The 23,825-nt window shown below is 35.4% G+C and overlaps 1 protein-coding gene and 1 pseudogene across 7 annotated transcripts in view; one reads left to right on the plus strand and one right to left on the minus strand.

Annotated features, from left to right (window-relative positions):
• The window catches only part of LRRC7 (leucine rich repeat containing 7), a 430,080-nt gene that overhangs the window by 327,233 nt on the left and 79,022 nt on the right, over positions 1-23,825 (minus strand). For all 7 annotated transcript variants that reach the window (XM_064493462.1, XM_064493461.1, XM_064493460.1 and 4 more), the window contains exon 2: positions 4,177-4,274. In XM_064493462.1, the coding sequence (XP_064349532.1) occupies positions 4,177-4,274 (98 nt within the window). The remainder of the gene's footprint in view (positions 1-4,176; positions 4,275-23,825) is intronic.
• LOC105096683 (shugoshin 1-like) overlaps positions 23,608-23,825 on the plus strand; it is a 39,151-nt pseudogene continuing 38,933 nt past the window's right edge.

Consider the following 23,825-nt stretch of genomic DNA (forward strand, 5'->3'; position numbering starts at 1 on the left):
TTGTAAAAAATAAACTGAAGTCATAAACATTGAGGATTGTTATATCCTTCTGAACTGATACTTTTATCATTAAGAAACTATCTTCTTTATAATGTTTTACTCTGAACTTTTTACTGATAGTCACTCAAGCTTTCATTTAATATTTTTTCTATTCTTTTATAATAGCCTTTTTGTATCTTTACATTTAAAAGGCATTTTATAGTCAGCAATTTGTTTTGCTTTTTTAACAAATTTGACAAGCTTTTCCTTTTAATTGAGGTATTTACATTTAATGTAATTATTGATCTATTAAGGCTTATGTCTGCCATTTTATTATTTGGTTTTTGTTTGTCCCCTTGGTTTCTCATTTCTCTATTTCTTTATTTCTTTTTTCTTGCTTTCCTGTGGGTTACTTAAAAATTTTTTAGTTTGATTTTTATTTGTTAATAAGTTTTTTAGTATAATAGTGACATAAGCAGCCATATGTAGATGCAGCAAAAATGTTACAGATCTCTAGAACTTAAAGGTGGCCCTCAGCTGGAAGTCAGCAAAAAGTAGGACTCTTGGTAACAGAACCGTAAGAAAACAAATTCTGCCAACAGCCTAAGTAAGCTTGGAAGTGAGTTCTTCCTTAATTGAGTTTAAGATGAGACTGTCAGCCTGGTGAGACCATAAGGCAGAGAACCTGGCTAATCTCTACCTGCATTCCATTCTTGTTTGTTTTTGTTTTGGGGGTTTTGTTTTATTTTGTTTTGTTTTGTTTTGTTTTTTGAGGGGTACCAGGATCCACCCGGACTCTTGACCCACAGAAACTGAGATAAACTGTTTTAAGTCAGTAAGTGTGTGGCAATTTATTACATAGCAATAGAAAACTAATCTAGCATCATAAAGAGATTATTGGTGGTCTGAATGAAAGCTGTTTCAGCAGAGTGATTAGACTGAGAGCCAGACTGCACTGATTTGGAGGAGTGAGTTGTGGGTAAGGAAATGGAGTAAGTATAGATGACTCCTTAGAGAGGTTTGCCTGAGAATAGAACGAGAATATAGGGCTGTAGCTGAATGGTGCTTTGGTTTTGAAGGCAAAGGTTTTATTTTTATTATTTAATGGGAAGTAGCTTGAGCATGTTTCAAAGTCTGTCTTCTACAAGAATCAGCTTTTACTAAAAGTTTGCTTGGCTGTGCTAGATGCAGCATAGCTAGATATAACTCACATGAAATAATTGGTAAGAGCTATGTCTGGTGACCCGATGTTGGTATTAATGGTGAAAAATTTGTAAAAGAGTAGAAAAGATTATAGGAGGAAGTAGTGTGAATTATATTATTTAGCAAAACCTTCCTGTTTGCAGTATCTCCGAATAAAAGAGGGCTCTCCTTGTAGCTGGATGATCCTATAGTCTCAGTCAAGTCCCACTATTCTTTCAATTCTCAGTAAAGGGAAGCCACTATCATTGGGCTTTCTGTGGTGATTTTTCTAAAGTGGCAGATTTCCACAGGAGCTGACCATTAACTTTTGGTCTAGATCCCATATTGAATCTGTAGAATCATAGGGAAAGTACTTGTGTGTAACTAATTGTGTGAGACAAATTACTATCTAACACAAATTACTATCTAACATCGCTGCAAGAATTCCAGCTTCATGTCGTTTGTTTACAAGCTGTTCCTTGCTATGTATGTTTATTTCTAAAAATAGTGATTATGATTTCTGGAGTTTTTTGCTCCTATGATCAAAACATGCTTTGTTATCCTCAGATGGTTAGTTTGAAATAAGAAGGACCACAGTCCTAAGCCAAGTGAAAAGGAAGAGAGAGAGAAGAAAGAAAACTTGCTGTCTCCTCAAGGTAAGGTCTTTCATTATTCTCATTTTTCAAATAAGTAAACTGAGTCCTTGATTAAAAAAAATAATACCCAGAGTCCTGCACTGGTCATTTTAAGTGTCACATTAGAGAATAAACCCTTATGTGTGACTCTAAAGTTAATGTCTTAAATAACTACTATGATATTTTGCTCCCATTTTAGAAAAGAAGCTTCTCTCTTAGAGAATTAATACTGGTCTGTACAGGACAAAAGAACTGCTCATTAAACTAACAAGGGATAACGAAGACCTCTCTGGCAGAGAAAAACACTTTATACATTTCTCATTTCTCATTATGTCTTTCCATGTTCAATAACACAGCCAATCCTGCTGAGCTCCTGTAGTGATATTTCAAAAATTGTCCTGACTGCCACAACCCAACTGGTGAGGACTTGCTTGTTATAACAGAAGCAACAGTTACCTTATGCACTTTACATTAAACAGCAGTAAGACCTAACTCTGAAATATATCCATTATTATCAGTCTTTTGTATCCATGATGATTTAATATCATCTGTAGCAAGACGTTTGACTTAAGCTAGCGGCTTTCAGACTTGAGTTTGAATCAGAATCTCCTGCAGGGCTTCTTCAAAACACACAGATTACTGGATCAGAGGTTTGCATTCAGTAGATGTGCATGGCAGCCCCTGAAATTTGCATTTCTAGTAAGTTCCCAAATGCTGCTGCTTGTGCTGCTGGACTGGAGACCACATTTTGAAAAACACTGGCCCAAATCTTTTTTCTGCAAAGAATTAGGTAAATGCTTTTGGCTTTGCGGGCCACAGAATCTCTGCCACAACTACTCAACTTTTCCTTTTCTGTGGCAATCAGTCATATATTATCTAAATAAATAGGAGATGGCTATGTTTTAATAAAATTTTATTTACGGAAATAGGTTTCAGGATGGAGTTGGTAAATGGACCATAGTTGGCCAACCTCTGGCCTAGATCAACTCATTACAAGAGGCCTGAAAAATCACTTTGTATATGTGAAATAGCAACTCTGTGAGAATCAATCATAGTTTTATACACAAAAATCCCTTCTGAGTTTCTAAATAAAATCTGCAGAACTATACCAGAGATTAAGCAGACTGTGTTAAACCAGCACGAGGAGAAACCCCAAAGCTTTCCTGTGGACTCAATAAAAAAGCAATTGTTTTATGCAAGAGTCTGTTCTTGTAAACAGTGTTTGTTTTAACATGCCCATGAACTGTATCTTCATTTTCAAATTTTAGATTTAATAGGATATTGTTTATAATGTTAGAAGCTATAAATATACCAACTAAAAGAAAACTAACATTATCTTGAATGACATAGATGCCAACCAAATCAGATTATCTATTGATTTTGCAATAAAACAGAACAAAACAAAAACACTCTACTTGCCCCGAGTGTGCCCAGATTTAATATATTTGGTCTTTACCCAGAATGGTGTACTTCAAACTAATTTCAAATGCCAATATAACCTTGAAAGTCTACTAAACTGTACAGGCCAGTGAACCCACTGCATTAGCTCTATCCTTATAAAATGAAAGTTCCTGTAAAAAGACATAATTCAGATAAATTTTTGTCATAATGGATTGTGATTCAGTTCCCTGAAAATAATTGCATGTAAATGCCATTAGGAAAGCTAGTATTACAGGTCATCCTATAAACTTACAGTTCAAGTATTATGTCAAATATCTCCAACAATGCTACAGACTAGAAATATTTGGATAAAATATCTACAATTATATACTGCAATATTTTAATAATTTAAAAATGGATTAAAATGGCTTTATAATGGAATACATGACTTCCATCTTTCAAATTTTTTTTCCTAAATTTGATTAAATCAAATACTTCACTTTGATCAATGGGTTTATAGTTCCACTAGACATTTATCTTTAGTCTAATGCAGTGGTTTTCAAAGAGTTCTCAATTTTAAAAAGAGGTTGAAAGAGTTCTGTAGTCAAATGAAATTGGAAAATGTTTATTTTAAACACATTTTAAAAGTTGTTTCTTTTTTAACTTCAAGACTCTTCAGAAAGATTAACATTCATGATACAGATATTTAAGAAAGATACAGTAAATTGTGTAGACTTTTCCAATCTCATTTGAATATGGAACCAAATTATCAGTAGAACATCTTGAAATACAAGAGAAATACTTAAGAAAACAATATTCTTAATGCCTGAATCCAGGTACCATGTGATAATACGTTTTTTAAAATAGACTCAGTTAGATTCAACAAGTATTTTAGTACCTCTATTATTTGACTTATCAGTTAAAGATTAACCCTTTAGTTTTTCCATACTACTCACCAAAGTCTATCTACAACATAGTTAATCCTATTAAACATACTTACACTCCTCCTCAGGCCTCTTCCGAAGTGCTGCACGAACTTCTTTGCAGGGACTTCTCTGATATTGCGGGGGATTCCTTCCCCTTATTAGGTTCTCCATCCTACAGGAGGGAATTAAAAGAGGATTTTAATACCAAAATCTTGATAAATTTTGACAAGTTAAAGAGTATAAATCAAGAGTCAACAACTCAAGTACCTACAGAGGCTTGGTAGACCACACCATTAAGAATATCTAGCAAGGAGTAAGACAGTAGGGAGTGGCAGGGTCTGTGGTCAATTGGAGAATGCTTGACTTTTCCAAGGCATTTCAATTTTAAAAATATAAAACACATGTGAGTGAAACTCATATGCATGTTCTTCAATTGGAGGCAGTTATGGATTGAATATTTGTGTTCCCACCTCCCTCCTACTTTCTAATTCATAGGTTGAAACCCTAGCCCCCAAAGTAATGTGTTTGGATGTGGAACCCTTGGGAGGTAACTTGGTTTAGTTGAGGTCATGAGGTTGGGGCTCACATGATGAGATTAGTGTTTTTATAAGATGAGGAAGAGAGACCAGGGCTCACTCTCTCTCTGCTATGTGAGTACACAGTGAGAAAGTGGTCATCTACAAACCAGGAAGAGGTCTCTCACTAGAAACTGAATCTGCTGGTGCCTTGATCTTAGACTTCCCAGCCTCCAGAACTGTGAGAAATGAATGCCTACTGTTTAGACAGTCTGTGGTATTTTGTTACAGCAGCTGACTAAGTTAGAGACCTATTGACTAAAGAATGATCACATGTAAAGCAAACAAATTTATTAAAAATCAGGTTATCTTTTAGAAAGAAAAAAACATCTTTCACCAACATTCTGAATATTAGTTTTCAGGATTTGAACTGTAGCTTTCCTTCTGTGTGAATAATTAATTGGGAGGGGTTTTCTAATTCTAAAAATTGTGGCTTCCGGAAAATATAGTTAATATGTGTGGGTTTTTTAAATTCAAGTATAGTTGATTTACAATGTAGTGTTAGTTTCAGGTGTACAGCAAATTGATTCAGTTATACATATATATACATATGGATCTGAAAAAAGATTCATACACACACATATATATATATATACTTTTTTCAGATTCTTTTCCATTATAGGTTATTATAAGATATTGAATATAGTTCCCTTGCTATACAATAGGTTCTTGTTGCTTATCTATTTTATATATAGTAATGTGTATATGTTAATCCCAAACTCCTAATTTATCCCCCCCCCCACCCTTTTCCCCTTTTGGTAACCACAGTTTGTTTTCTATGTCTATGAGTCTATTTCTGCTTTGGGAATAAATTTATTTGCATCATTTTTTAAAGGAAAATGTGGTCAATATAAAGTATACTTCTCAGTTATTATTCCAAGGATGATAACCAGAAAATAATGATAAGTGGGCCAAATGCAAATTGGGTTGGCATATTTAAAGCATAAACTCTATGGTCAGTATTTTCTGGTTTTAGAAAACCCAAGAATTTTGCACCAACAATGCACACTCTGTTTATTTTGAAAGTATTAAACAGCTATTGTGTGTTCAGGATTTGAAAATTCAGAACAAAACAACGACATTTATCATTTTGAAAATATAAACATAGCTTCTTAACATCTAAATAATTATTCCAATGGGATACCACTGGTTTTAATAATTGTGCTGGCTGATAACATACACTGAAAACAGTATTGTCGTTATGGGTTATGGTGGTGGAAGGTCTCCTCGGGTTAGTGGTACAGAGGGTTGTGTTTCTAATGTCTAGGAAGGAAACTGGGGAAGGATAATCCAATAAAAGCAATATGTAAAATGGTGTGAAATATGAGACAAATAACCTTTTGTACTGGAATAGTAACACAACACTATTCCTATGAGAAGCTACCCCTGGTTCTTAAAAACATAAATATACTTCCTGAAATCAATCCATTCATAGGTAGGGACAGCTTTATGTGTTTGTGTGAGCTGTGTGTGTGTTTGTGTGTGTGTGTGTGTGCACTCATATGTCCATGTCTGTGTATATAAAGTACAAGAAAATATTCCTTAATGTGTGATAACTTGAAACTTACTTTCACTTGAAGCTTATTTCAAGTAAGAAAGAGTTATTTCTCTCGAGGTTATGATAATACGATGACAGGAAATCAAGTGAAAACCTGAAGAGTTTAAGACATAATCTGCTTTAATACCATATATGGGGAAAAAATTAAGCTTCCAGGACTGCCCTGCAGTTTCACTATGAGGATTAGCTATGTAAATTATATAAAATGTTCAGTTTGTGACTCTTGAATTAATTGAATGCACAATTTTGATTACATGTTTCAGCAAGTGCATGAATTTCCATGATGATATAATAACAATTTAAGTGAACTTATAATTAATCACTAGTGTTTACAAGCTCAAGATAGTAAAATACAACATACCCTGCAAATGCCAATATCTACCTAAAATTGTGATGTTATTTTGAACACCAGTTTTAGCCATCATGATTATACTGATAAGGACTAACAACTTACCCTGGCTGGAAATCTATGTAAACCAGTCTTTTGGATAGGCTATTAACTTTTATATATCTGACTATCAAATATGTGAAAACAAAAGTGGTCTAGTTTATTTCCATGTAAATATGTTTGAGGGATTGTCAGAAAAACTGAATTACAAGTTAGAAAGTACTGCCAAGGCTCCAAGAGAGCTTCACTTACATGGGTGCCATTGGCATCAAAGATTCCCTAGGTCACACCCCAAGAATCATGGGGCCAAAGGTTTCATTCTCAGAATGTTCACAAGCAGAGATGCAAAAGATCATGTAATGTTAGCAATGCAGCATGGTTCAAATGTGATGAGCCTAGATTCTGGAATCTGGCTGCCTGGACTCAACTCCCATTCTGTCTCTTTAAAGGATGATTTTAAAGATACTTACCTATTTTATACCTTAATTTTCTCATCAGTATATGCGGACAACATTCTCTATCTCACATCATTGTTGTGAGGATTAAATATGTTAATTCTGTACATGTAGGCTTTGTATTGTGTCTGTCACAATGCAAGAGCTCAGCAAAGGTAGTTATTATAAGCAAAATTACCCCAAATAAAAATAAAATCATATACTAAAGTTTTAAATGTCCAGTATGCCAGAAAAAATATGAAAACTAAGCTTTTGTCTAATAAAGAAGACGAACAGATGACACTATTGAGAAAAAAAATTCTGTCTAAACAAATGTTGTAGTTATTAGAAAAACACAAAATGTCCATGCACATGAGTTGCCAATTTTCAAAATAGGAGAACTTAATAAAATATACTTCATTTGACTCAGTAAAATTTAAGGGATTACTATAATGTTATCTTCCAAGGACACTAAAATGGATAAAAGTGAGTTGTTATCCTGATGAATCAAGTAAAGTGCTAAATAATTTTCTCTTAGTGAATTTAAAAAATATCTCAAAATTATATAATACCCTTTAACCTTAACAAGAACAATAAGTATATCTTATAATATAGTACCATTTATCATTTATTCCATTTAATCCTTACAACAACCTTACTAGTAGCCTTACAACATTCCTTACTACAACCTTCTGAAAGGACATTTTGAAGATGAGAAAGCTAAGGCTCAGAAATGTTCAGTGACCCGATCATGGCCAGACAGGAGGTGAGAGGCTCAACTGAGACTTAATCAAGCTTCTCTGATTTTTTATCTTTTTTTTCAGTTGTTTCCTAATCCATCATTTCCACAAGTCTATGATTATTTACAGATAATTTCAGTAGGAGACGGAATACTTGAGATTCTACCATTGTGCATATTTAATTTTGATGGAATTCTTATTAAACATACTATTAATATTTACATGTAATATATACAATTTATACACAAGTATATATTAAATATGAATATTAATAATATGTTTAGTAAATATATAAATACAATACTACATCTGTAAAAATGTTGATCTGCTAATTACATGTTGATTTTTGATTATTTATTCATTAAAGTATTTGTTTCTATCAGTGATATTTTAAGTTTTTGAGAACCACCAAAAAGATAGCTTGGGGCCAAGGAAATTCACTATAAACCACATATACAACACACTAGTAGATGAAAGAAAAAGTTAAAACAGTATTAAAATTCCTTTTGTTCTTTGGAATACTAATTGTTATATCTAGTGGAAAATACACTCTGAATCAAATTAAAATTTTACAGAGCAATGTTCGTATCCAAACTATTACATAACTGTAAGACTTCCATCTTCTTGAAATTACGCTTCTGGCTGCTTCAACTCTTCCACCAGGGTCATCTACGATCTACAGTTTGCACTAAATGGTCAGACAAAATGACCAATAATGAAGTCTTGGAGCACAGCCAGGACACAGCACAGCAGCCATTCTAGCTACTCTCAAGCTTGGCATGCCACCAGCAGGAGTATGTTAACATTTCCAGCAAGGAGAGATTAAATGTGATGACCACAGGCAAGACAGATGCTCTAACAACTCACTGAAGAGCTCTGAAGAGTGGAACCTATATGTCAACTGCTGGGAAGAAACAGGGGCAGCCCAATTAATAGCAAACAGTATGAATAAACAATCAGACGGTATGAGCAACAGTGTCTACAACTCCCTTGGTGGTGTCTCCCAAACTTAGGTCACAAAATCATCTGGGGACCTTTAAGCAAATATAGATTCTCCCATTCCTAGTAATAATGATTTTCATTCAATAGGCTGAGGTCAGGTCCAGATATATATACTTTTTAACACTGATCAAGTGCTTCTAACATAGCCTTACACTGGTCTCAGTACTGGAATTTGGGAACCCCTGTAAACAAAATTATACACACATGAAGAAGTAGAAAAAGGAAGTTTAGTGAATTCATTCCAGGAGATAAAGTCACCTGCTGGTACAGAGGCGAAGTGAAGGCCTGGTGAGGAGACCACAGTTAGGATAAGTACTATCAAAAATGAAAAGCGTAGCCAGAGTGACACAGTCCAAGACTTGCCAAGTTGTCTGGAGGTCAACCAGACGAACCTGGCAGCTGACCATTTACAATACAGATACTTTCAATAGTGAAATGATTTTCCCTAACAAGGTTTGGCAGACTCAGTTGGGTCAGGGAACATATTTGGATTGATCTAGAATTGTAGATTGGATTAGGGGTACAGCTAGTAAATAAAGAGACGGTAGCATGGATGAATATACGCTTGAAATGAATTTACACAGAATGAAAGCAGAAGAAGGAGAATGACTGAGCCATTGGAGGACAATTGAGCTGGATTAGGAAAATAGAGGGATTAGGTATGGGTATTTCTAAAATACCTATTATGTGCCAGGTGCTAGATTAAGTTCTTTATACATACATTATGGCATTAATTTGTCCGTGCCTAATCTGAGGATCAGAGATGTTAAATAAATTGCTTAGGATCACACAGTGAGTAAGTGCAAAAAATCAGAATTTAAATCCAGATTTGATTGCAGAGCCCATGCTGTTAACTACTACATAGACGGAGTGATAGAAATTTCTTCAGTGATGTAAATGCACAATATCTGTGCTGTCCGACACAGTAATTGAGCCCTTGAAATATTGCTAGTGTGACTAAGGAAATGAATTTGTCATTTTTAAAACTGGATTGAATTTTAATTTATTGAAATTTAAATTTTAGTAGCAACATATGACTACTGTATTAGACAGCACAGCATCTAGAAACCCCTGTGTATTTAGCACATGACTGGTGAAAATTCAATTCTCCACTGAAGACCTCTAAATTAAAGTCAACATGAGCAGTGGAGTAAAGTTTTGGAAACGTGTTCTGTGTCAGGATCTTTTGGAGACAAATGAACAACTTCACTGCTCGCTGTAGAGCTGGCTCACAATAATCTCCTAGGAGCTCCCTTGCAAAAAAAACACACTTTTCATGCAACTGTGGTTTTCAAGTAAGATGCTCTCCTCCTTGCACATCTGAGTGCCTTGAATTACACTTGAAGCCTCTTCCTATTTTACAGCCATCTCACATGCTGCTTCCTTTGCCTCAAATGATCCTACTTCTACTCTATCTTAATCACCCTTAATCATTCTTCACTATAATATCACTTTTTAAAAGAGTTTTCTTTGACCCTTTAACCTAATTAGATCCCCAAATATGGTTCCAGTCTGCAGCCTAGAATTTTCTATCATAGCACTTATCACAAATTGCAATTGCATATTAGCCTTCTGGAATTTCTGTTTGATGTTTGTCTTTCTCCTGAAAACTGTAAGCTCCACGAAGGCAGAGACGATGGCATTTTTATTCTCCACTCTATTGGAAGAATTTAGAACAACGTTTGGCATTCATGAACTACTTGTTGCTTGAATGAATGAATGAATCTATCTCTCCTAATCTTGCCATAAGGGAAATATATATGATCCTAGGATCACTCTGTGTGATCCAGGTTGTTGGGCTAGGGAGTGGCCTCCCAAATACTGAGGCCACTGTCCATGTGCTTCCCTTCAGTGGTTCGCTGGCACCTCTAACCTCTCCCTAGTAGGCCATCACCTTGCACTCGACAACAGCCTCTCACCACCCGACCCTGCACCAGGTGCCAACCAAGCATGACCAGACATCAGAGAGCAGGTAAACCACTCTAGGTTCCCTTTGCTGCAGGACCTAGGAGACGAAACAGGGAGGAGAAGAGGAGATAAAACATCAGGGAGCTGCTCTCAGAGTGATGCACCCTGTGGGGACTTTCTCCAGCAAAACCAGGGGAATTCCCAGTGCCCCCAAAAGTAGATTATGGGGGATTATGATTAAGGAAAAGAGATTTCTAACATGACATCAAAAAGTCGATTAAAAGGCAAATTTAATTTGTTTTGCTTACAAAATACCAAAAATATGAAGGCTATTTATTCTCCTCTCACTGAGCTTCTTACTATATTTGCTGCTTTGTGAGCACAACTCAGATTGGAAATATGTGGTGCTTAATGGGTCTATTTGATAAATAGACAATTTAGATAAGCCTCTAAATGAAGTTCAGTGCACAAGCGATGAACTGAGTATTTGCAAACTCCTTTGCTTTGTGCTCTGCAGGCTCACTAAGATTCCTTAGGGAATTTTTAAAACTGAGTTAAATAGATAAAAAATAAATTACAAAGGGTAAATGTCCTTGACTTATTAGTTTCTAGGAAAGAAAATTTTCAGTTATGCTTTTATAATTATCTTTAGTTTAATAATCTAAACTTGCAGATATTTTTCAAAACATCACACAGGCATTTCATTGAGTGTTTAACTTGATTATAAGCCGAACTGGACACAATAAGCTATATTCCTATAAATAAACACAATCCTTTATATTTAGAATGACAATCCATGTGAGTAGAAAGCTTAGTAAGATATATAGTAACATACAGTAGCACTTGTTGCCTTCAAATTCAACACTGAATGTATAAGGAGCATTTCTGTTAAAGTACAAAGCGATACAATATTGACTGCAATCTGAAAATTCACCCTTCTAGTTCTATAGTAAAGAAGGTGCTACCTTTCAATTGGTCAGAGTCCAAAGATTAAAATGTCTACCATGTGACAAAAGTCAAACATCTTTTTCTTTCCATATCTACTCCATCTTTCATGGTGTCCCTTAGCACAGTGCCTAGACTATGGTAAACACTCCATAAAGATTTAACAAATGACCTGTTGAATAGATGAAAGAAGCCTTCTCTTTCCTGGCAGAAACATTTGGAAGATTCTTCTTTTCCATTTCAATTTTTATTCACCCTTGAAGACCTATTTTTAACTTCCAAATCCACTCAGAAACAAATCCTACCACTTCAAAAATACTCAGTGCTTGCCTGCTAAACCTTCTGTATTATATCTCTTCAATGTTTGGAAGAGTAACCAGTGACTTTCCAGCTAATATTATTCTTCATTTCAATGTTTGTGCCCTTTACTTATATAGATTCTAAACTATTTGAGGGCTTTGGCATAGCACACTACAGTTGTCAAAATGCTTTCGCAAAATTTATTTCATTTTTTGGACAATTCTGAAGCGGGAATCAGTACATCACTATTTATAGGTGAGAGAACTGGAAGGCTGAGCAATTAAGTGACATATGCACGTAACACGGGGGTGCCAATGGGAGGAACTCTGGTCCTTCAACTCCCAAACTGCAGTCTTTCATTTCATAATGCCACTATGCATAGAAAACATTGTCAGTCTTTTCTTTATTCTAGTGTCTACTGTCTCATAAAGTAGTTTTCTTATTGAGTCTTAGACATTTAATAAATCTTAAAATTGGAATACTTATCAGTTATTGTCACTTTGACTTATGCTTCTGTAGGTCTAAAAACTAAAGAGAAATAATCCATGGCAAATTAAAATAAATGAAAACAATAAGAATTTAAAAAATTAAAGGGTGCTTAAGCTTGCATACGGAAAAAGGAAGAATAAGACTGCTATATTATTTTTGGAAATAACGATTAGTAGTCTGTTCTGCCTGAGAGGGAGAAGAATAAGGGGGCAGCATGCTGTGACCATCATCCTCACAAAGATATAAAGTCAAGCGACACACCCACCCCCACCCCAGAGCTTCAGAATCCTTCTTTGGCTTTGAATTGAAGAAAAACAAGGAAAGAGTGGAAGAAGCAGTAGAAAGTGTTCTTGCTTTTATCACTGAGATACTGTGTTTTTGTTTTTTTTTTTTCAAATGGAGAGCTGAGTTTGAATTCAGCCCAAACCCGAAACCAAACTGGAACCAAACTAGAACTATACATGCATATTAAGCATACGATAGCCATTAAAAAGTCTCAAGGGTTCATAAAAAGATCGAAGTGGCCTGCAAATGAGAAGTGCAAAAATAATCAATACTCAGTTATCTCACTCAAATATGTTGAGTTGATATTTAATAAGGACAAACTGAGTGAAATTAAACAGCAAGATTATTGTGAAAAAAAATCACGTCTTAACTACACGTAAATTGCTTAGAAAGAAAGTGAAATGCCGAACAGAACAGAAAGACAGATAAAGCACTGTCCAGTCAGAGAAGAGCCAGATGCCTGATTTTTAAGGCCAGGGTTGATTTACCAAACACACAAAGATCACCAGAAGTTTCAGAGGAGAAACTTGTTTTTACATTTCCATGTCACACATTTAGGGGATGACAAATACCTCAGTTTTATTGTTTTCACCTCTTTTCAAAGAGATAGAATTCAAAATAGATGGGTATCAGTATGGACTTCTTTAAAATGTAGGTTCTACCTTTCCTAAGCAGCAAATGAGAACCGTAATGTGAATCATATATAATACACTCTGCAGAGCCTGTAGCAAACAATTGTTTCATGAAAAAATCTATGAAATTAATGAGAAGAGCATGTGTAGCAATGAGGAAAAAAGTCAACTTTCATAAATTCAAGAAGCACACTATTCACAAAATTCTAACTTTAAATTGGCTTATTTTCCTTCTATTAAAAAATGTTTTTTACCCACACACAAAGTAATATTGTATCAGAAGTCTGTTATCTTTATAAAAGTATTTTAGTAACAAATTTGATTGGTCCCTTAGTGAAGCTCCTTACATAAATAATTGAGTTAAATGCAAGATTTAGGAATATGCTCATTGCCAAAATCACACACACACACACACACACACACACACACACACACACACACACACACAATTAAATTCACTAAACTCAGACTTACTCAGAAAGTAAATCCTTTAAGAGCAACATAAATTAAGTGGATGAATTAATGAAACATTTGCCTACGAAAATGAATGACATTCACAAGATGAAAAAAATGTAAAGAAGGCATAATAAGAAACAAATCAATAAATCCAAAATATCCAAAAGATGTTTATTTTACTCTTAAGAGCAAAAACAGAGCTGACAATGTAGAATAAATATATGAATTAAAGAATGATGAGAATTCTTGAAAAGGTCTTAATATTGAATCAACATACTTATGCAAAGATAAAATTGATACTAAAAATACAGAAAAAAATGCTAGGTGCTTTTAATAAGATTATTACTGTTAGGTAGTTAGATAAGTGGAGGCACCAGGCAGATAGGTGGAGGAGGGGGAGGATGGTCCTGAAGATGGCATTATGCCCGCCTCCAGCATAAAGGACTTTTACTTCTTCTGAATGAGTGCCAGCAAGAAACCGGTTAGAACCCGACAGCCACGACTGCTCGGTAGTGAGAAGGACTTGACTGGACAGAACCCAGTGCTCACTGTGATACAATTAGCATTGCAGTTTAGTGCCTGCTGCCCCAGTGGGTTATTCTGTGTACACCATGGGTAAGGACATGCGCAAAGAAAACAAACATGACTGGGTTTTCCAGGGGCAAGAGCCGTCAATCAATCAAAGACCATCTCTAAGGGAGGGTGTAAGAGAAACAAGGACCACTGCTCTTCCTCCCTTGGATCAGCCCGCCTCCCGCTCTTGGAGGCGTACTTTCCTTTTCCTAGATAAATCCTTCAATATCCTGCACTACACAGCGCACTCCATCTCCTGTCTGTAATCTTGTCTTTCGGGTAAGACGAGGACTGGGGTCTTTTCCTTTTTGGGGGGTAACATTACCACTCAGGTTATAATAATATTACCAAAAACTATACCTGAACTATTCATCATCTTTTAAATTTAAGAGCATATGTAAACTATTTCTTTAAAAATTTGTATTTTGAATAAGATAAAATACAGAAATACAATATAATTATCTGTCATCTAGAAATGAATGCAGTTTAATACATACTTATAAGCCCAGTTTGATTCCTTTTCTCCATTCGCTCTTTCTTTCCCCCCACATACTTTGACTTTAAAGGCAGAGGAAAACACCTGTGTCAAAATTTGAGTCTCATGAATTTCAGAAAACATTTCTGACATGAGAAGACTAATGCCACCAAAATATATATCATCTCTCCCCTGGAAAGTCGTCCATGATTTCACCTACCTCCCCAACTAGCCTGCACGTCTCTATCCTATGACACGGTCCTACACATGCATTTTGTCACCCAGCTTCCACTAAAAATCCTCGAGGGCAGATGTTGTATCATTTCTGAGGACCTAGCACAATTCATTAAACATAGTAGAAATTAAATATTCATTTTTAAATGACTGAATGAATGAGAGAGTGGTGGTGGAAATAAATATATGCCCTGTACAGGTCTAATGGGATCCATGGTTATACAACCTCTTCATATATATTATTCATTCCTCACAAAGAGCTTGTGGGCTTAGTATTTTATAGGTGAAGAAATTCAGACTTGCTTGACTAAGCTCAGAAGCAAAGCCAGACTTGTATCCAGATTTTTTGATTCCTGCTGGTCTTTGCATCTAAGCACAGTTACCTGAATGAAGGAACTACTCTGCTCATTTCTAGATGATGCCACTTTCTCTTGGAGCCTTCTCAAGTCTCAGAAAAGGGACTACTACCATATGTAGTAATTGTTTAGAAGCAGAAAAAAAAAATGTGTGTGGGAGGACTGTAATCATTTCATAAGAAAAGCATACCTTCTTTTCTCAAAGGGAAATGGGGATAGTTGGCAAATATAAAGAAGTATTATTTTCCAAATGTGCATATACTCTAATGTACAATATAAGTGACATCGTAATCTTTATAATCCAGGGATGCGAAGGTCAAGTTCTTCCCTGGAGTTCAGCCTAATCTCCTTCTGCATCCTGTCCCTGAGGAGCCTCTCAGCTGTAGTTACAGCCCACAGGCCAATGGCTCTCAGGCACTAGACTGTTCCCCCCAGTAAATTCCCCCAAAATGTCATTTATGTCACAGAGACACAGGAGATATTCAGCATTTTCTTTAGATAAATGAACTGTTATGATTAATCAAGTGAGTCCTGTTTGGTGGCTATCATCCTTGATAAGAAAAAAGAAAACTTCATAATCAGAATCGTTTTTAAACCACAAATGGTTTTTAAACCACAAATACTTTCAGTCACTTAGTATCTTACACCAAGATGAGAAAAATGTAACATGCTGTGTCTTTTAGTAAGGAAAGAAGAGTCAAGATGACTCATATATTTAGGAAGATAGTTTCTGGAAACAACCCAATTAAGTTTCTGTTTGAGACTGGGTACCCGAACAGTCTGAACTACTCAGATGGGCATCACATAATCGTGTGCTAATTCTAGGAGCATTAAAAAAATCTTTTGGCTTTTTTCTAAAAATGTATGGGGCCACAAGAAAGGATCACATCCCATGGGGCGTAAGCAATTTCAGTTTATAACTCATCACCTGGCATTAGGTTCTCAGTTCCTTCCCTCTACATGGCCAGAAGGGCTTGCTTTTCTTTGTCTCCTTCTACTTATCTTCTAAAGACCTCTTCTGTGGTTAAGTAATTATCCATTAAAGGAATGTTAGAGCATACATTCCCGGCCTCTGTCCTACAACCCTTGTCTTCCTATTATCAATTCAGCAGCCAGGGAGTCTTTTAAAACCATGTCTTGTGATCGTGTCACTGCACTGAGCCCAGCATTCTGAGGACCTCATTTCTACTTAGAGCAAACACCAGGTCCTTACAACGACATACAAGGCTCTTTGTGTTCTGCTGCCTGCAGCCTCCCCTCCCATCCTTTCCTTCCCCCCGTCATCAGTCCATTCGAACATACACAGTATGCTCCTGCCTTATGCTTTACTCTGGCAGGGCCTTCTCTCTGGAACCTCTTCAATTCGATCAAGTCTTTGCTCAAAAGTTACTATTTCAACGATGTCTATCCTGACAACTAGATTTAATATTGCCATTTGCCCAGCTCTCCCAGTATCTCATTCCTGCACTAAGGCTCTTGATCCTCCTTGTCCTGTTCTACGTTTTTCTTTACCCTAGTGTTCCTCGGCTTCTAAGATAATCTTTTGATCTCTTTTGATCTACTTATTTGCAGAATTTATTGTTTATTGACTGTAAGAAGTCCACATGGGCTTTGAAAAGAATCCATATAATAAAAATGTTGCTGATTTTTGTTTCTGTTTGTCTATCAATTAGTGAGAGATGGGGGAAATACCTTTCCCAGTATGATGATGAATTTGTTTCTTTCTCTTTATGCTTCTGTCATTTTTTGGTCTTATATAATTTAAGGCTGTATTATTGAGTACATGGAAGCTATGACATCCTGAAAAACTGACCCTTCTATCATTATGTAGTGATCTTAAGACCTAATAAGAGTGTTTGCCTTAAAATCTGTTTATCTGACAATAATATAGTTGCAAGGATAGCAATTGCCTGGGATATCATTTTCCATACTTTAGATTAAGCCTGTTTTGGTCCTCTATTTAAGATATGTCTCTCGGAAAGAAAACTGTGTACTTTAAATCCAGCTTTTTAAAAATTCAGTTTGTAATCAGAACTTTATGTTTTTATTTATCCAGTTTGACTGATAATAATTTATATTTATTTCTGCAGTCTTCTTTTGTGCTTTCTATTTATACAGATTTTCTACTTTCATTTTCTTCCCTTCTTTTAAATCAAGTTTCTTTTTTCTGTTTTCATTCTGTTTTTGTCTCCTACTTTGGAAATCATTATTTCTATGTTTAGATATATCCATGTATTTAACATGTGTTTACTGTTCTTTATTGTATTTCAGACCTTCTACCTTTGATCAAAGACTTTCCTTCATCCTGAAGTTCATCTTTTAAAATTGTCTTTAAAGTGAGTCAGGAGATTTTTAAACCTCTCCACTGTTGTTCATTTGAATATGTCTACATTTTATACATCTTCTTGAGAGATAACTTTGCAAGATGAGGAATTAAATGTGGATACATACTGCTAGCTCACTGAAAGTGTTCTATCCATTTTATGGCCCAATTGTTGCTGTTGAGAAATCAGTTATGACTTCTTTGGGAGGTGATCTTTCTTTGCTGTCTAGCTGACTTTAAGATCTATTCATTGTCTTTGGTTATCTTCAGCTTTACTGTGGTATTGTCTATTTGTGAATTTCTTTTTATATTGAGTTTGCTTTTTGATCTGAGATGCATTGTCTTTCTGAAAAAATATCATCCACATTATCTTTGAACATTTATTTACTTTTCCTTTTTTTCTTCTTTTTATAGCTCTGTTTAATGTAAGGGAGGCCTTTGCATTCTATCCTCTCTTATACACTTATGCTAGGAATTCTCTCTTTGCCCCTCTAATTCTCTCTTCTCCACTCTGCTGTGTCCGGGCACACTAAGCTCTCTGTCTGGTGCCAACAAAGTCCCCTTGCCTCTGACATCCTAGTGTATTTGGTCAGCGAAAGGTACCAGCAGGATACTACATGTGGGAGGAGAGAGGTCATGATGTTTGTTTCCCCACCTGCATCCTCAGTGACTTGTAGGTCAGCATTAGCTGCATTCTTCTACTGGTTTGCAGTTCCTCTCCAATGACTCTTTGCTCCAGCTACAGTTATGGCTCTCTCCAGTTTCTTTCAACCTCCTTTTCCATGCTCCTTTCCACATAAAGTAAAAATGGCTCCCTGCTAGTCCCAGGATGCTTCATCAGACCTTGCTGGTTTCTTTCATTCTACATAAGCCATTTTTATAAAGACAACTGGTTATTTCTATAGCCTCCTGTCATTTTCTCACATTTTCAATCCTTATTTCTTAGAGCACCTACATTTAAGAAAATCCCAGTACCTAAAGACTTTATGGTCTGACTCTCCTGGTGGTGGTTTCTGCTGACTGTGATTTATGGCTCCATGCTTCTTATGGTTTCTGGTTTCTTCATGTGTTTTGTGATTTCATATGATAAGCTCTTTTTTCTTACAAATTGCATCTTCGAGGATTCTTTAAGGTCTTGATTGAAACGTATTTACTCCAGAGAATATCTGACTTTTACTTCCTGACTGCTCGGCCATTTCCGGACACTAAAACAGAAGTTCAAGATTTCTAGAGTTTAGCAGATGCCCTTAGGACAAAATTCAGCTTCAGTTCTTACCCTCTTTCCGGGGTTTTCTCCTTGATTTAGCTTTTGCCCTCTTCCTTATTTTCTAGCCAGCTCAGCAATTCATTTAAAGAAATATAATTTCCATCTTATCCATATTTTTAAGTTGTTTTCATGGGAAGATACTTTCAGAGCATTTAGTAATATAAGTTACATTAAAAAAAGAACAAATTCAATTGTCATGCTGATATATTTTGGAAAGGATAAAAACAAACTGATAGGAATTAGTTAAAATATTGCCACTGTTTTCAACATATGAGGAAACTGAGCCTTAGAAATGCTAAGTATGTAAGCTGCAGAATAAGAGGTAAGAAAGATAGGAATCAAATTTACATTTCTCTAATTCCAAAATTCTATGCGATAAGACCTCTGTTAACCCTGGCTTCTTTTTATTATATCAGAATAATATTGTTAAGAATGTATAAAATTACTTTAAGTTCAAGTAAGAGCCATTAAATGACTAAGTTACCAGTATAAAAGTGATGAGTTAAAAAAAAAAAAACCAGCTGCTCTAAGGTATACTAGAGAGAATCAATAAAATGTTATACAGATTTCAACCAATGAATTTCTATCATTTTCAATATTAATAAACCAAAGAGATTTATTTCACTTGGTAAAAATTGTCTGTGAAGAATGGAGGATAAATAAAGCCATGTGTACTTGGAGAAGAATTTGAAATAAATGGATAGCCTGAAAGATAACATGACAAAACTTGGTGATTTCATCAGAACTATTCTTAATTTAAAAATTTTAAATAGGAAAAAATTCATCTGCATGAGTCCTCAAGTCTCTTTTTGTTCACTTTCCTCATTTCCCATGCTTCCTCTGCTTTTATTCTACCTAGTTTCTTTGCAGATCTGAGTAAGTCAGTAACATCTTATGGGCTGGATTCATTCAATATTACCCTTTCCAATATTTACATGTAGAAGATACCAAGGCAAAAAAGAATACATATGCATTTTACTTACGTTGGTTTAAATACATAGCACCTGTGTGTAGGGGGCCCTTGGGAATCTTCTTAGCGCTTTTCAAATTGGACAGTACAGATAACCTTCTAATCTGGTTCCACATTCGGTTTTATTGTTATTCTGAAGTAACTCTACCTATAAAAAATATCTTGAAGCACTGAGGTTATCCTTTTACATAAAATCATCTATTTAAAAGACAGTGTACTAATATTCCAAAAATTATTGTTTTAAACAAATAGTTATAATGTTCTTGACTAGTAATTATACTTTAAAAATATTATTATACTTTTAGTCTCTCAGAATAATCATAGGGCAACATATTTCAGGAATATTTATCACTATTAGAAATGTACAAGTGCTGGTGAGAAATTAGGTCCGTGTGAATACGGGTCAGTTACCAGGACCTCTTCACATACACATAGACTCACAATGCATGTTTCTAATTTTGCATATCTACAATCGACTGTGGGTTTTTATGCTTTAATGAATCAGTATCATTTTGCTTCTAATTGAACATTTATGTCTTCTATTTTCCTTTCCTTTTCCCCCCTTTTCTTCCTTTTATTTTTTAATAACTGTAATGTAGTGAAGGATTATAGTAGTTATTCCTTGATGCTTTCCATTACTTGACACTAAAATGATGTATCTCTACTATCATTAACACCATAGACATTTATCAGCATTTAATCAATCTTTAGGATCTAAAGGCTCTGTTTAATGGAAACACCTGTTTGAAACTCTAATTTTTATATTGAGAGATATGTTACCAAACCTGGAGAAGCTCGTTAGGAAACTAAAGCCACAAATGGATGACTTCATAATTTTTTAAAAATTAGCATTCTTTCCCATTTATCTATTACTAACATGTTACACAGCAACAATCCTTTTGATGTTTTAATTAAAAACTCAGGAACATGTTGGGAAGGGATGCACTGTTCTACACATAGATCTTTAATTAGTCCTCTTGATATTTACTGCCTCTTTTTCTCTCTGTTCTGTTTTCTGGATTAGAGGTTCTCAAATTTTTCACTGTGGAAGACAATGTTTTTCACTAGGGAAATGGCAAAAATAAGCCATGTTTTGAGGTTTGCCTTTAAAGAGATGACTACGTTAAAATCCGGCTGTTAGGGTGAGCCTTTGTTGAGTCCAATCTGACTGGTGTCCTTATAAGAAGAGAAAATCTGGACACACAAAGAGATACCAGGAGCAGACACACAGACAAAAGACCATGTGAGGACACGGTGCAAAGGTGGTGGTCTGCAAGCAAAGTAGAAAAGGCTCAGAAGAAATCAAACCCACCGTTATCTTGATCTTGACCTTCTAGCCTCCAGGACTGTGAGAAAATAAATTTCTATTGTGTTAAGCCATCTAGTCTGTGGTATTTTGTTGCGGCAACCCTAGCAAAATAATACAGACCGTATGTCTATCAGATTTCTGTGCTAAAGGTAATTGATTATTTTATTAACTAAGGCTTTAGATCTGATTACTGCGAAATGAGGAACTATTTCCTGAGCTTGCCTCAACCACTCTGGTTTGAGATGGGAGAGAGACAGACACTATGGTGTGGGTGTTTAAGTCAAGAATTTAAAAAACTAGACTCTTGTTTTAATACAGAAGTTTAACTCTTAAATAACCTCTTCTATAATTTTGGAATTTTATATTAATATTAAAAATTTTCTGAGGATGGGATGTTTTAAAAATCAAGTATTGTATGGTCAATCATAATTTTTCCAAACCCCAAGAGCAGTCATTCTTAATCGGGAATAAATCAAATAATACAGTTGGTATGGGAGGGAGGTAACTTTCCAGGTAGCAATCCCAGCTACCCTTTCTATTGGGAAAAACAGAAAGGGGCATCTTTTTATCTTGGAAAAATGAGAAATGTTGATTTAAAATTCTACTGGGCACTTAACAGCATCCCCTTCAATGTACTAAAAATATTCATGTTTACTTGTATTTAGTTACTGAGAGCCTCAACTATCTGAATTATAGCTGAGACTATGCAAGGAAGCCAATAACAAACAAAAATAAAACCTCTTAACCTTATAACAATAAACTTTTTTTTCTGAGACTCAAATGAGATTATACATGTAAAATGCTCACAGGAGTCCTTGGTGCTCAGAAAGCCATCAGTAAATTCAAGCTAATTTTATTATATTACAGTATCAATATTTGTAGTTATGGTATTTAAATATGAGAAAAATTTAAATTATATTTACTCCATTTTATTGACAAAGGTAAAGAAAAGTGTATACAATGGTCAGGAAAATGTCTGTTCAATAAAATGAATGCTGAGGCTTAATAATCTAGTTTCAATTAATAAACTAATAACCAAAATGTATTGAGAATGTATGATTACAGGAATTATGTAACTCATTTTCTCTTCACGGTAACTCAGTGAGGTCACCATTTCATAGAGGAGAGCATGCCTTGCTCAAGGTCATTCACAGCTAGAAAGTGGTGGAGCCAAAATTTGAATTCGGGCTATCTGGCTCGAGAGCCCATGCTATTAACCAAGAGAACTGGACAATCTGTCTTTTAAAACTAAAACTTACTGTACTTACATAATGACTATATATTATTTAACCTTCCAAACACCATTATGGGGTGCCATTTTTCCCCTTGAGAAAAACCCCATTTCCCAATTATTCTGGAAAGTGAAAAGTTACTGTAACACAAGAGGTTAACCTGGGGGAAGCACTGTTCAGTTAATTAATGGTGGACTCTGGAATTTGTGGATCCTGTGGATCTGTGGGTTACCATAGGTATTCACTAGACCAGATTATCAACTCCGGAGAGCAGAAACTGAGCCATGTGCACTACTAGCCATGTGCACTGTCTATCAAAGTGGTTAGGACAATCAGCACTCAATTTGATGAATGTTAAACCAAGACTGGCATAAGTTTTTGATAACCAAAGACCTGGATTTTAAACTACAATGCATTATTTCAGAGGAAGTGTCACCTGAAAATATATGTCAGTCAACAAGACAAAGTTACCATTCCACATAATGGGAATTAAACCAACTACCACATTGCCTCAAAGAACATTAGTCAAGCCTAGTGCTGTAAGCTCATACAAAAGACATTTTCTATTTTCAAGATAACTCATCAGACCTTGTTAACATTATTGAAACACCTGCAGTTTTGTTCATGTTACTGTATAGCTTATTATTATTACAAAAGCCATTAGGTCAACCTGATAGTTAATATATTATCTCATAAATTGAAGAACTCAAATTTTTAGCAATTCTTAGAGCAATGTTTGAGGGTAAAATTTCAAAATTTGACAAGTAAGTAGAAATGTTTCCATTTTGGTGGTTATTGTACTGTGAATGCTTTAAATTCTTAAAAGCATTCTAGTAGATATCCTTGTACCCTTCTCCCCTCTGTTTCTAATAAAGCCTCAATTTTATTCAAGGTAGTAGGTCCCAAACTCCTTTGACTCTAGGGGTGGTAATGTGACCAGCTCTGGCTGAAGTTCTGTAAGCCAAGGGGTTTCTGGGAAAGCTCTTTAAAAGTGTTGGCCTTATCTCTGTGTCTCTTCTCTTTGCCCCTTCCCTTCTTCCTGACTGTGGTGGAGATGGCACATGCAAACACGCAGGCAATAGGCAGGGCAAAGTCACATGGCTGGGTAGACAGCCGGAAAATGCTGAGGTTTCCGGTGGCATCTCCAAGCTACTTCACTGGCCTGATAGTTACAGTGGAGGTAAGTATAGAAAAATAAAACACACACTAGTTTAAGTCATTTTGGGGGATTTATGCTACTAGCAATTGAGTGTAACTCATAACTTATATAGA

This window comes from Camelus dromedarius, chromosome 14 (assembly GCF_036321535.1).
Source record: "Camelus dromedarius isolate mCamDro1 chromosome 14, mCamDro1.pat, whole genome shotgun sequence".
In the NCBI taxonomy this organism is placed as follows: Eukaryota; Metazoa; Chordata; class Mammalia; order Artiodactyla; family Camelidae; genus Camelus; species Camelus dromedarius.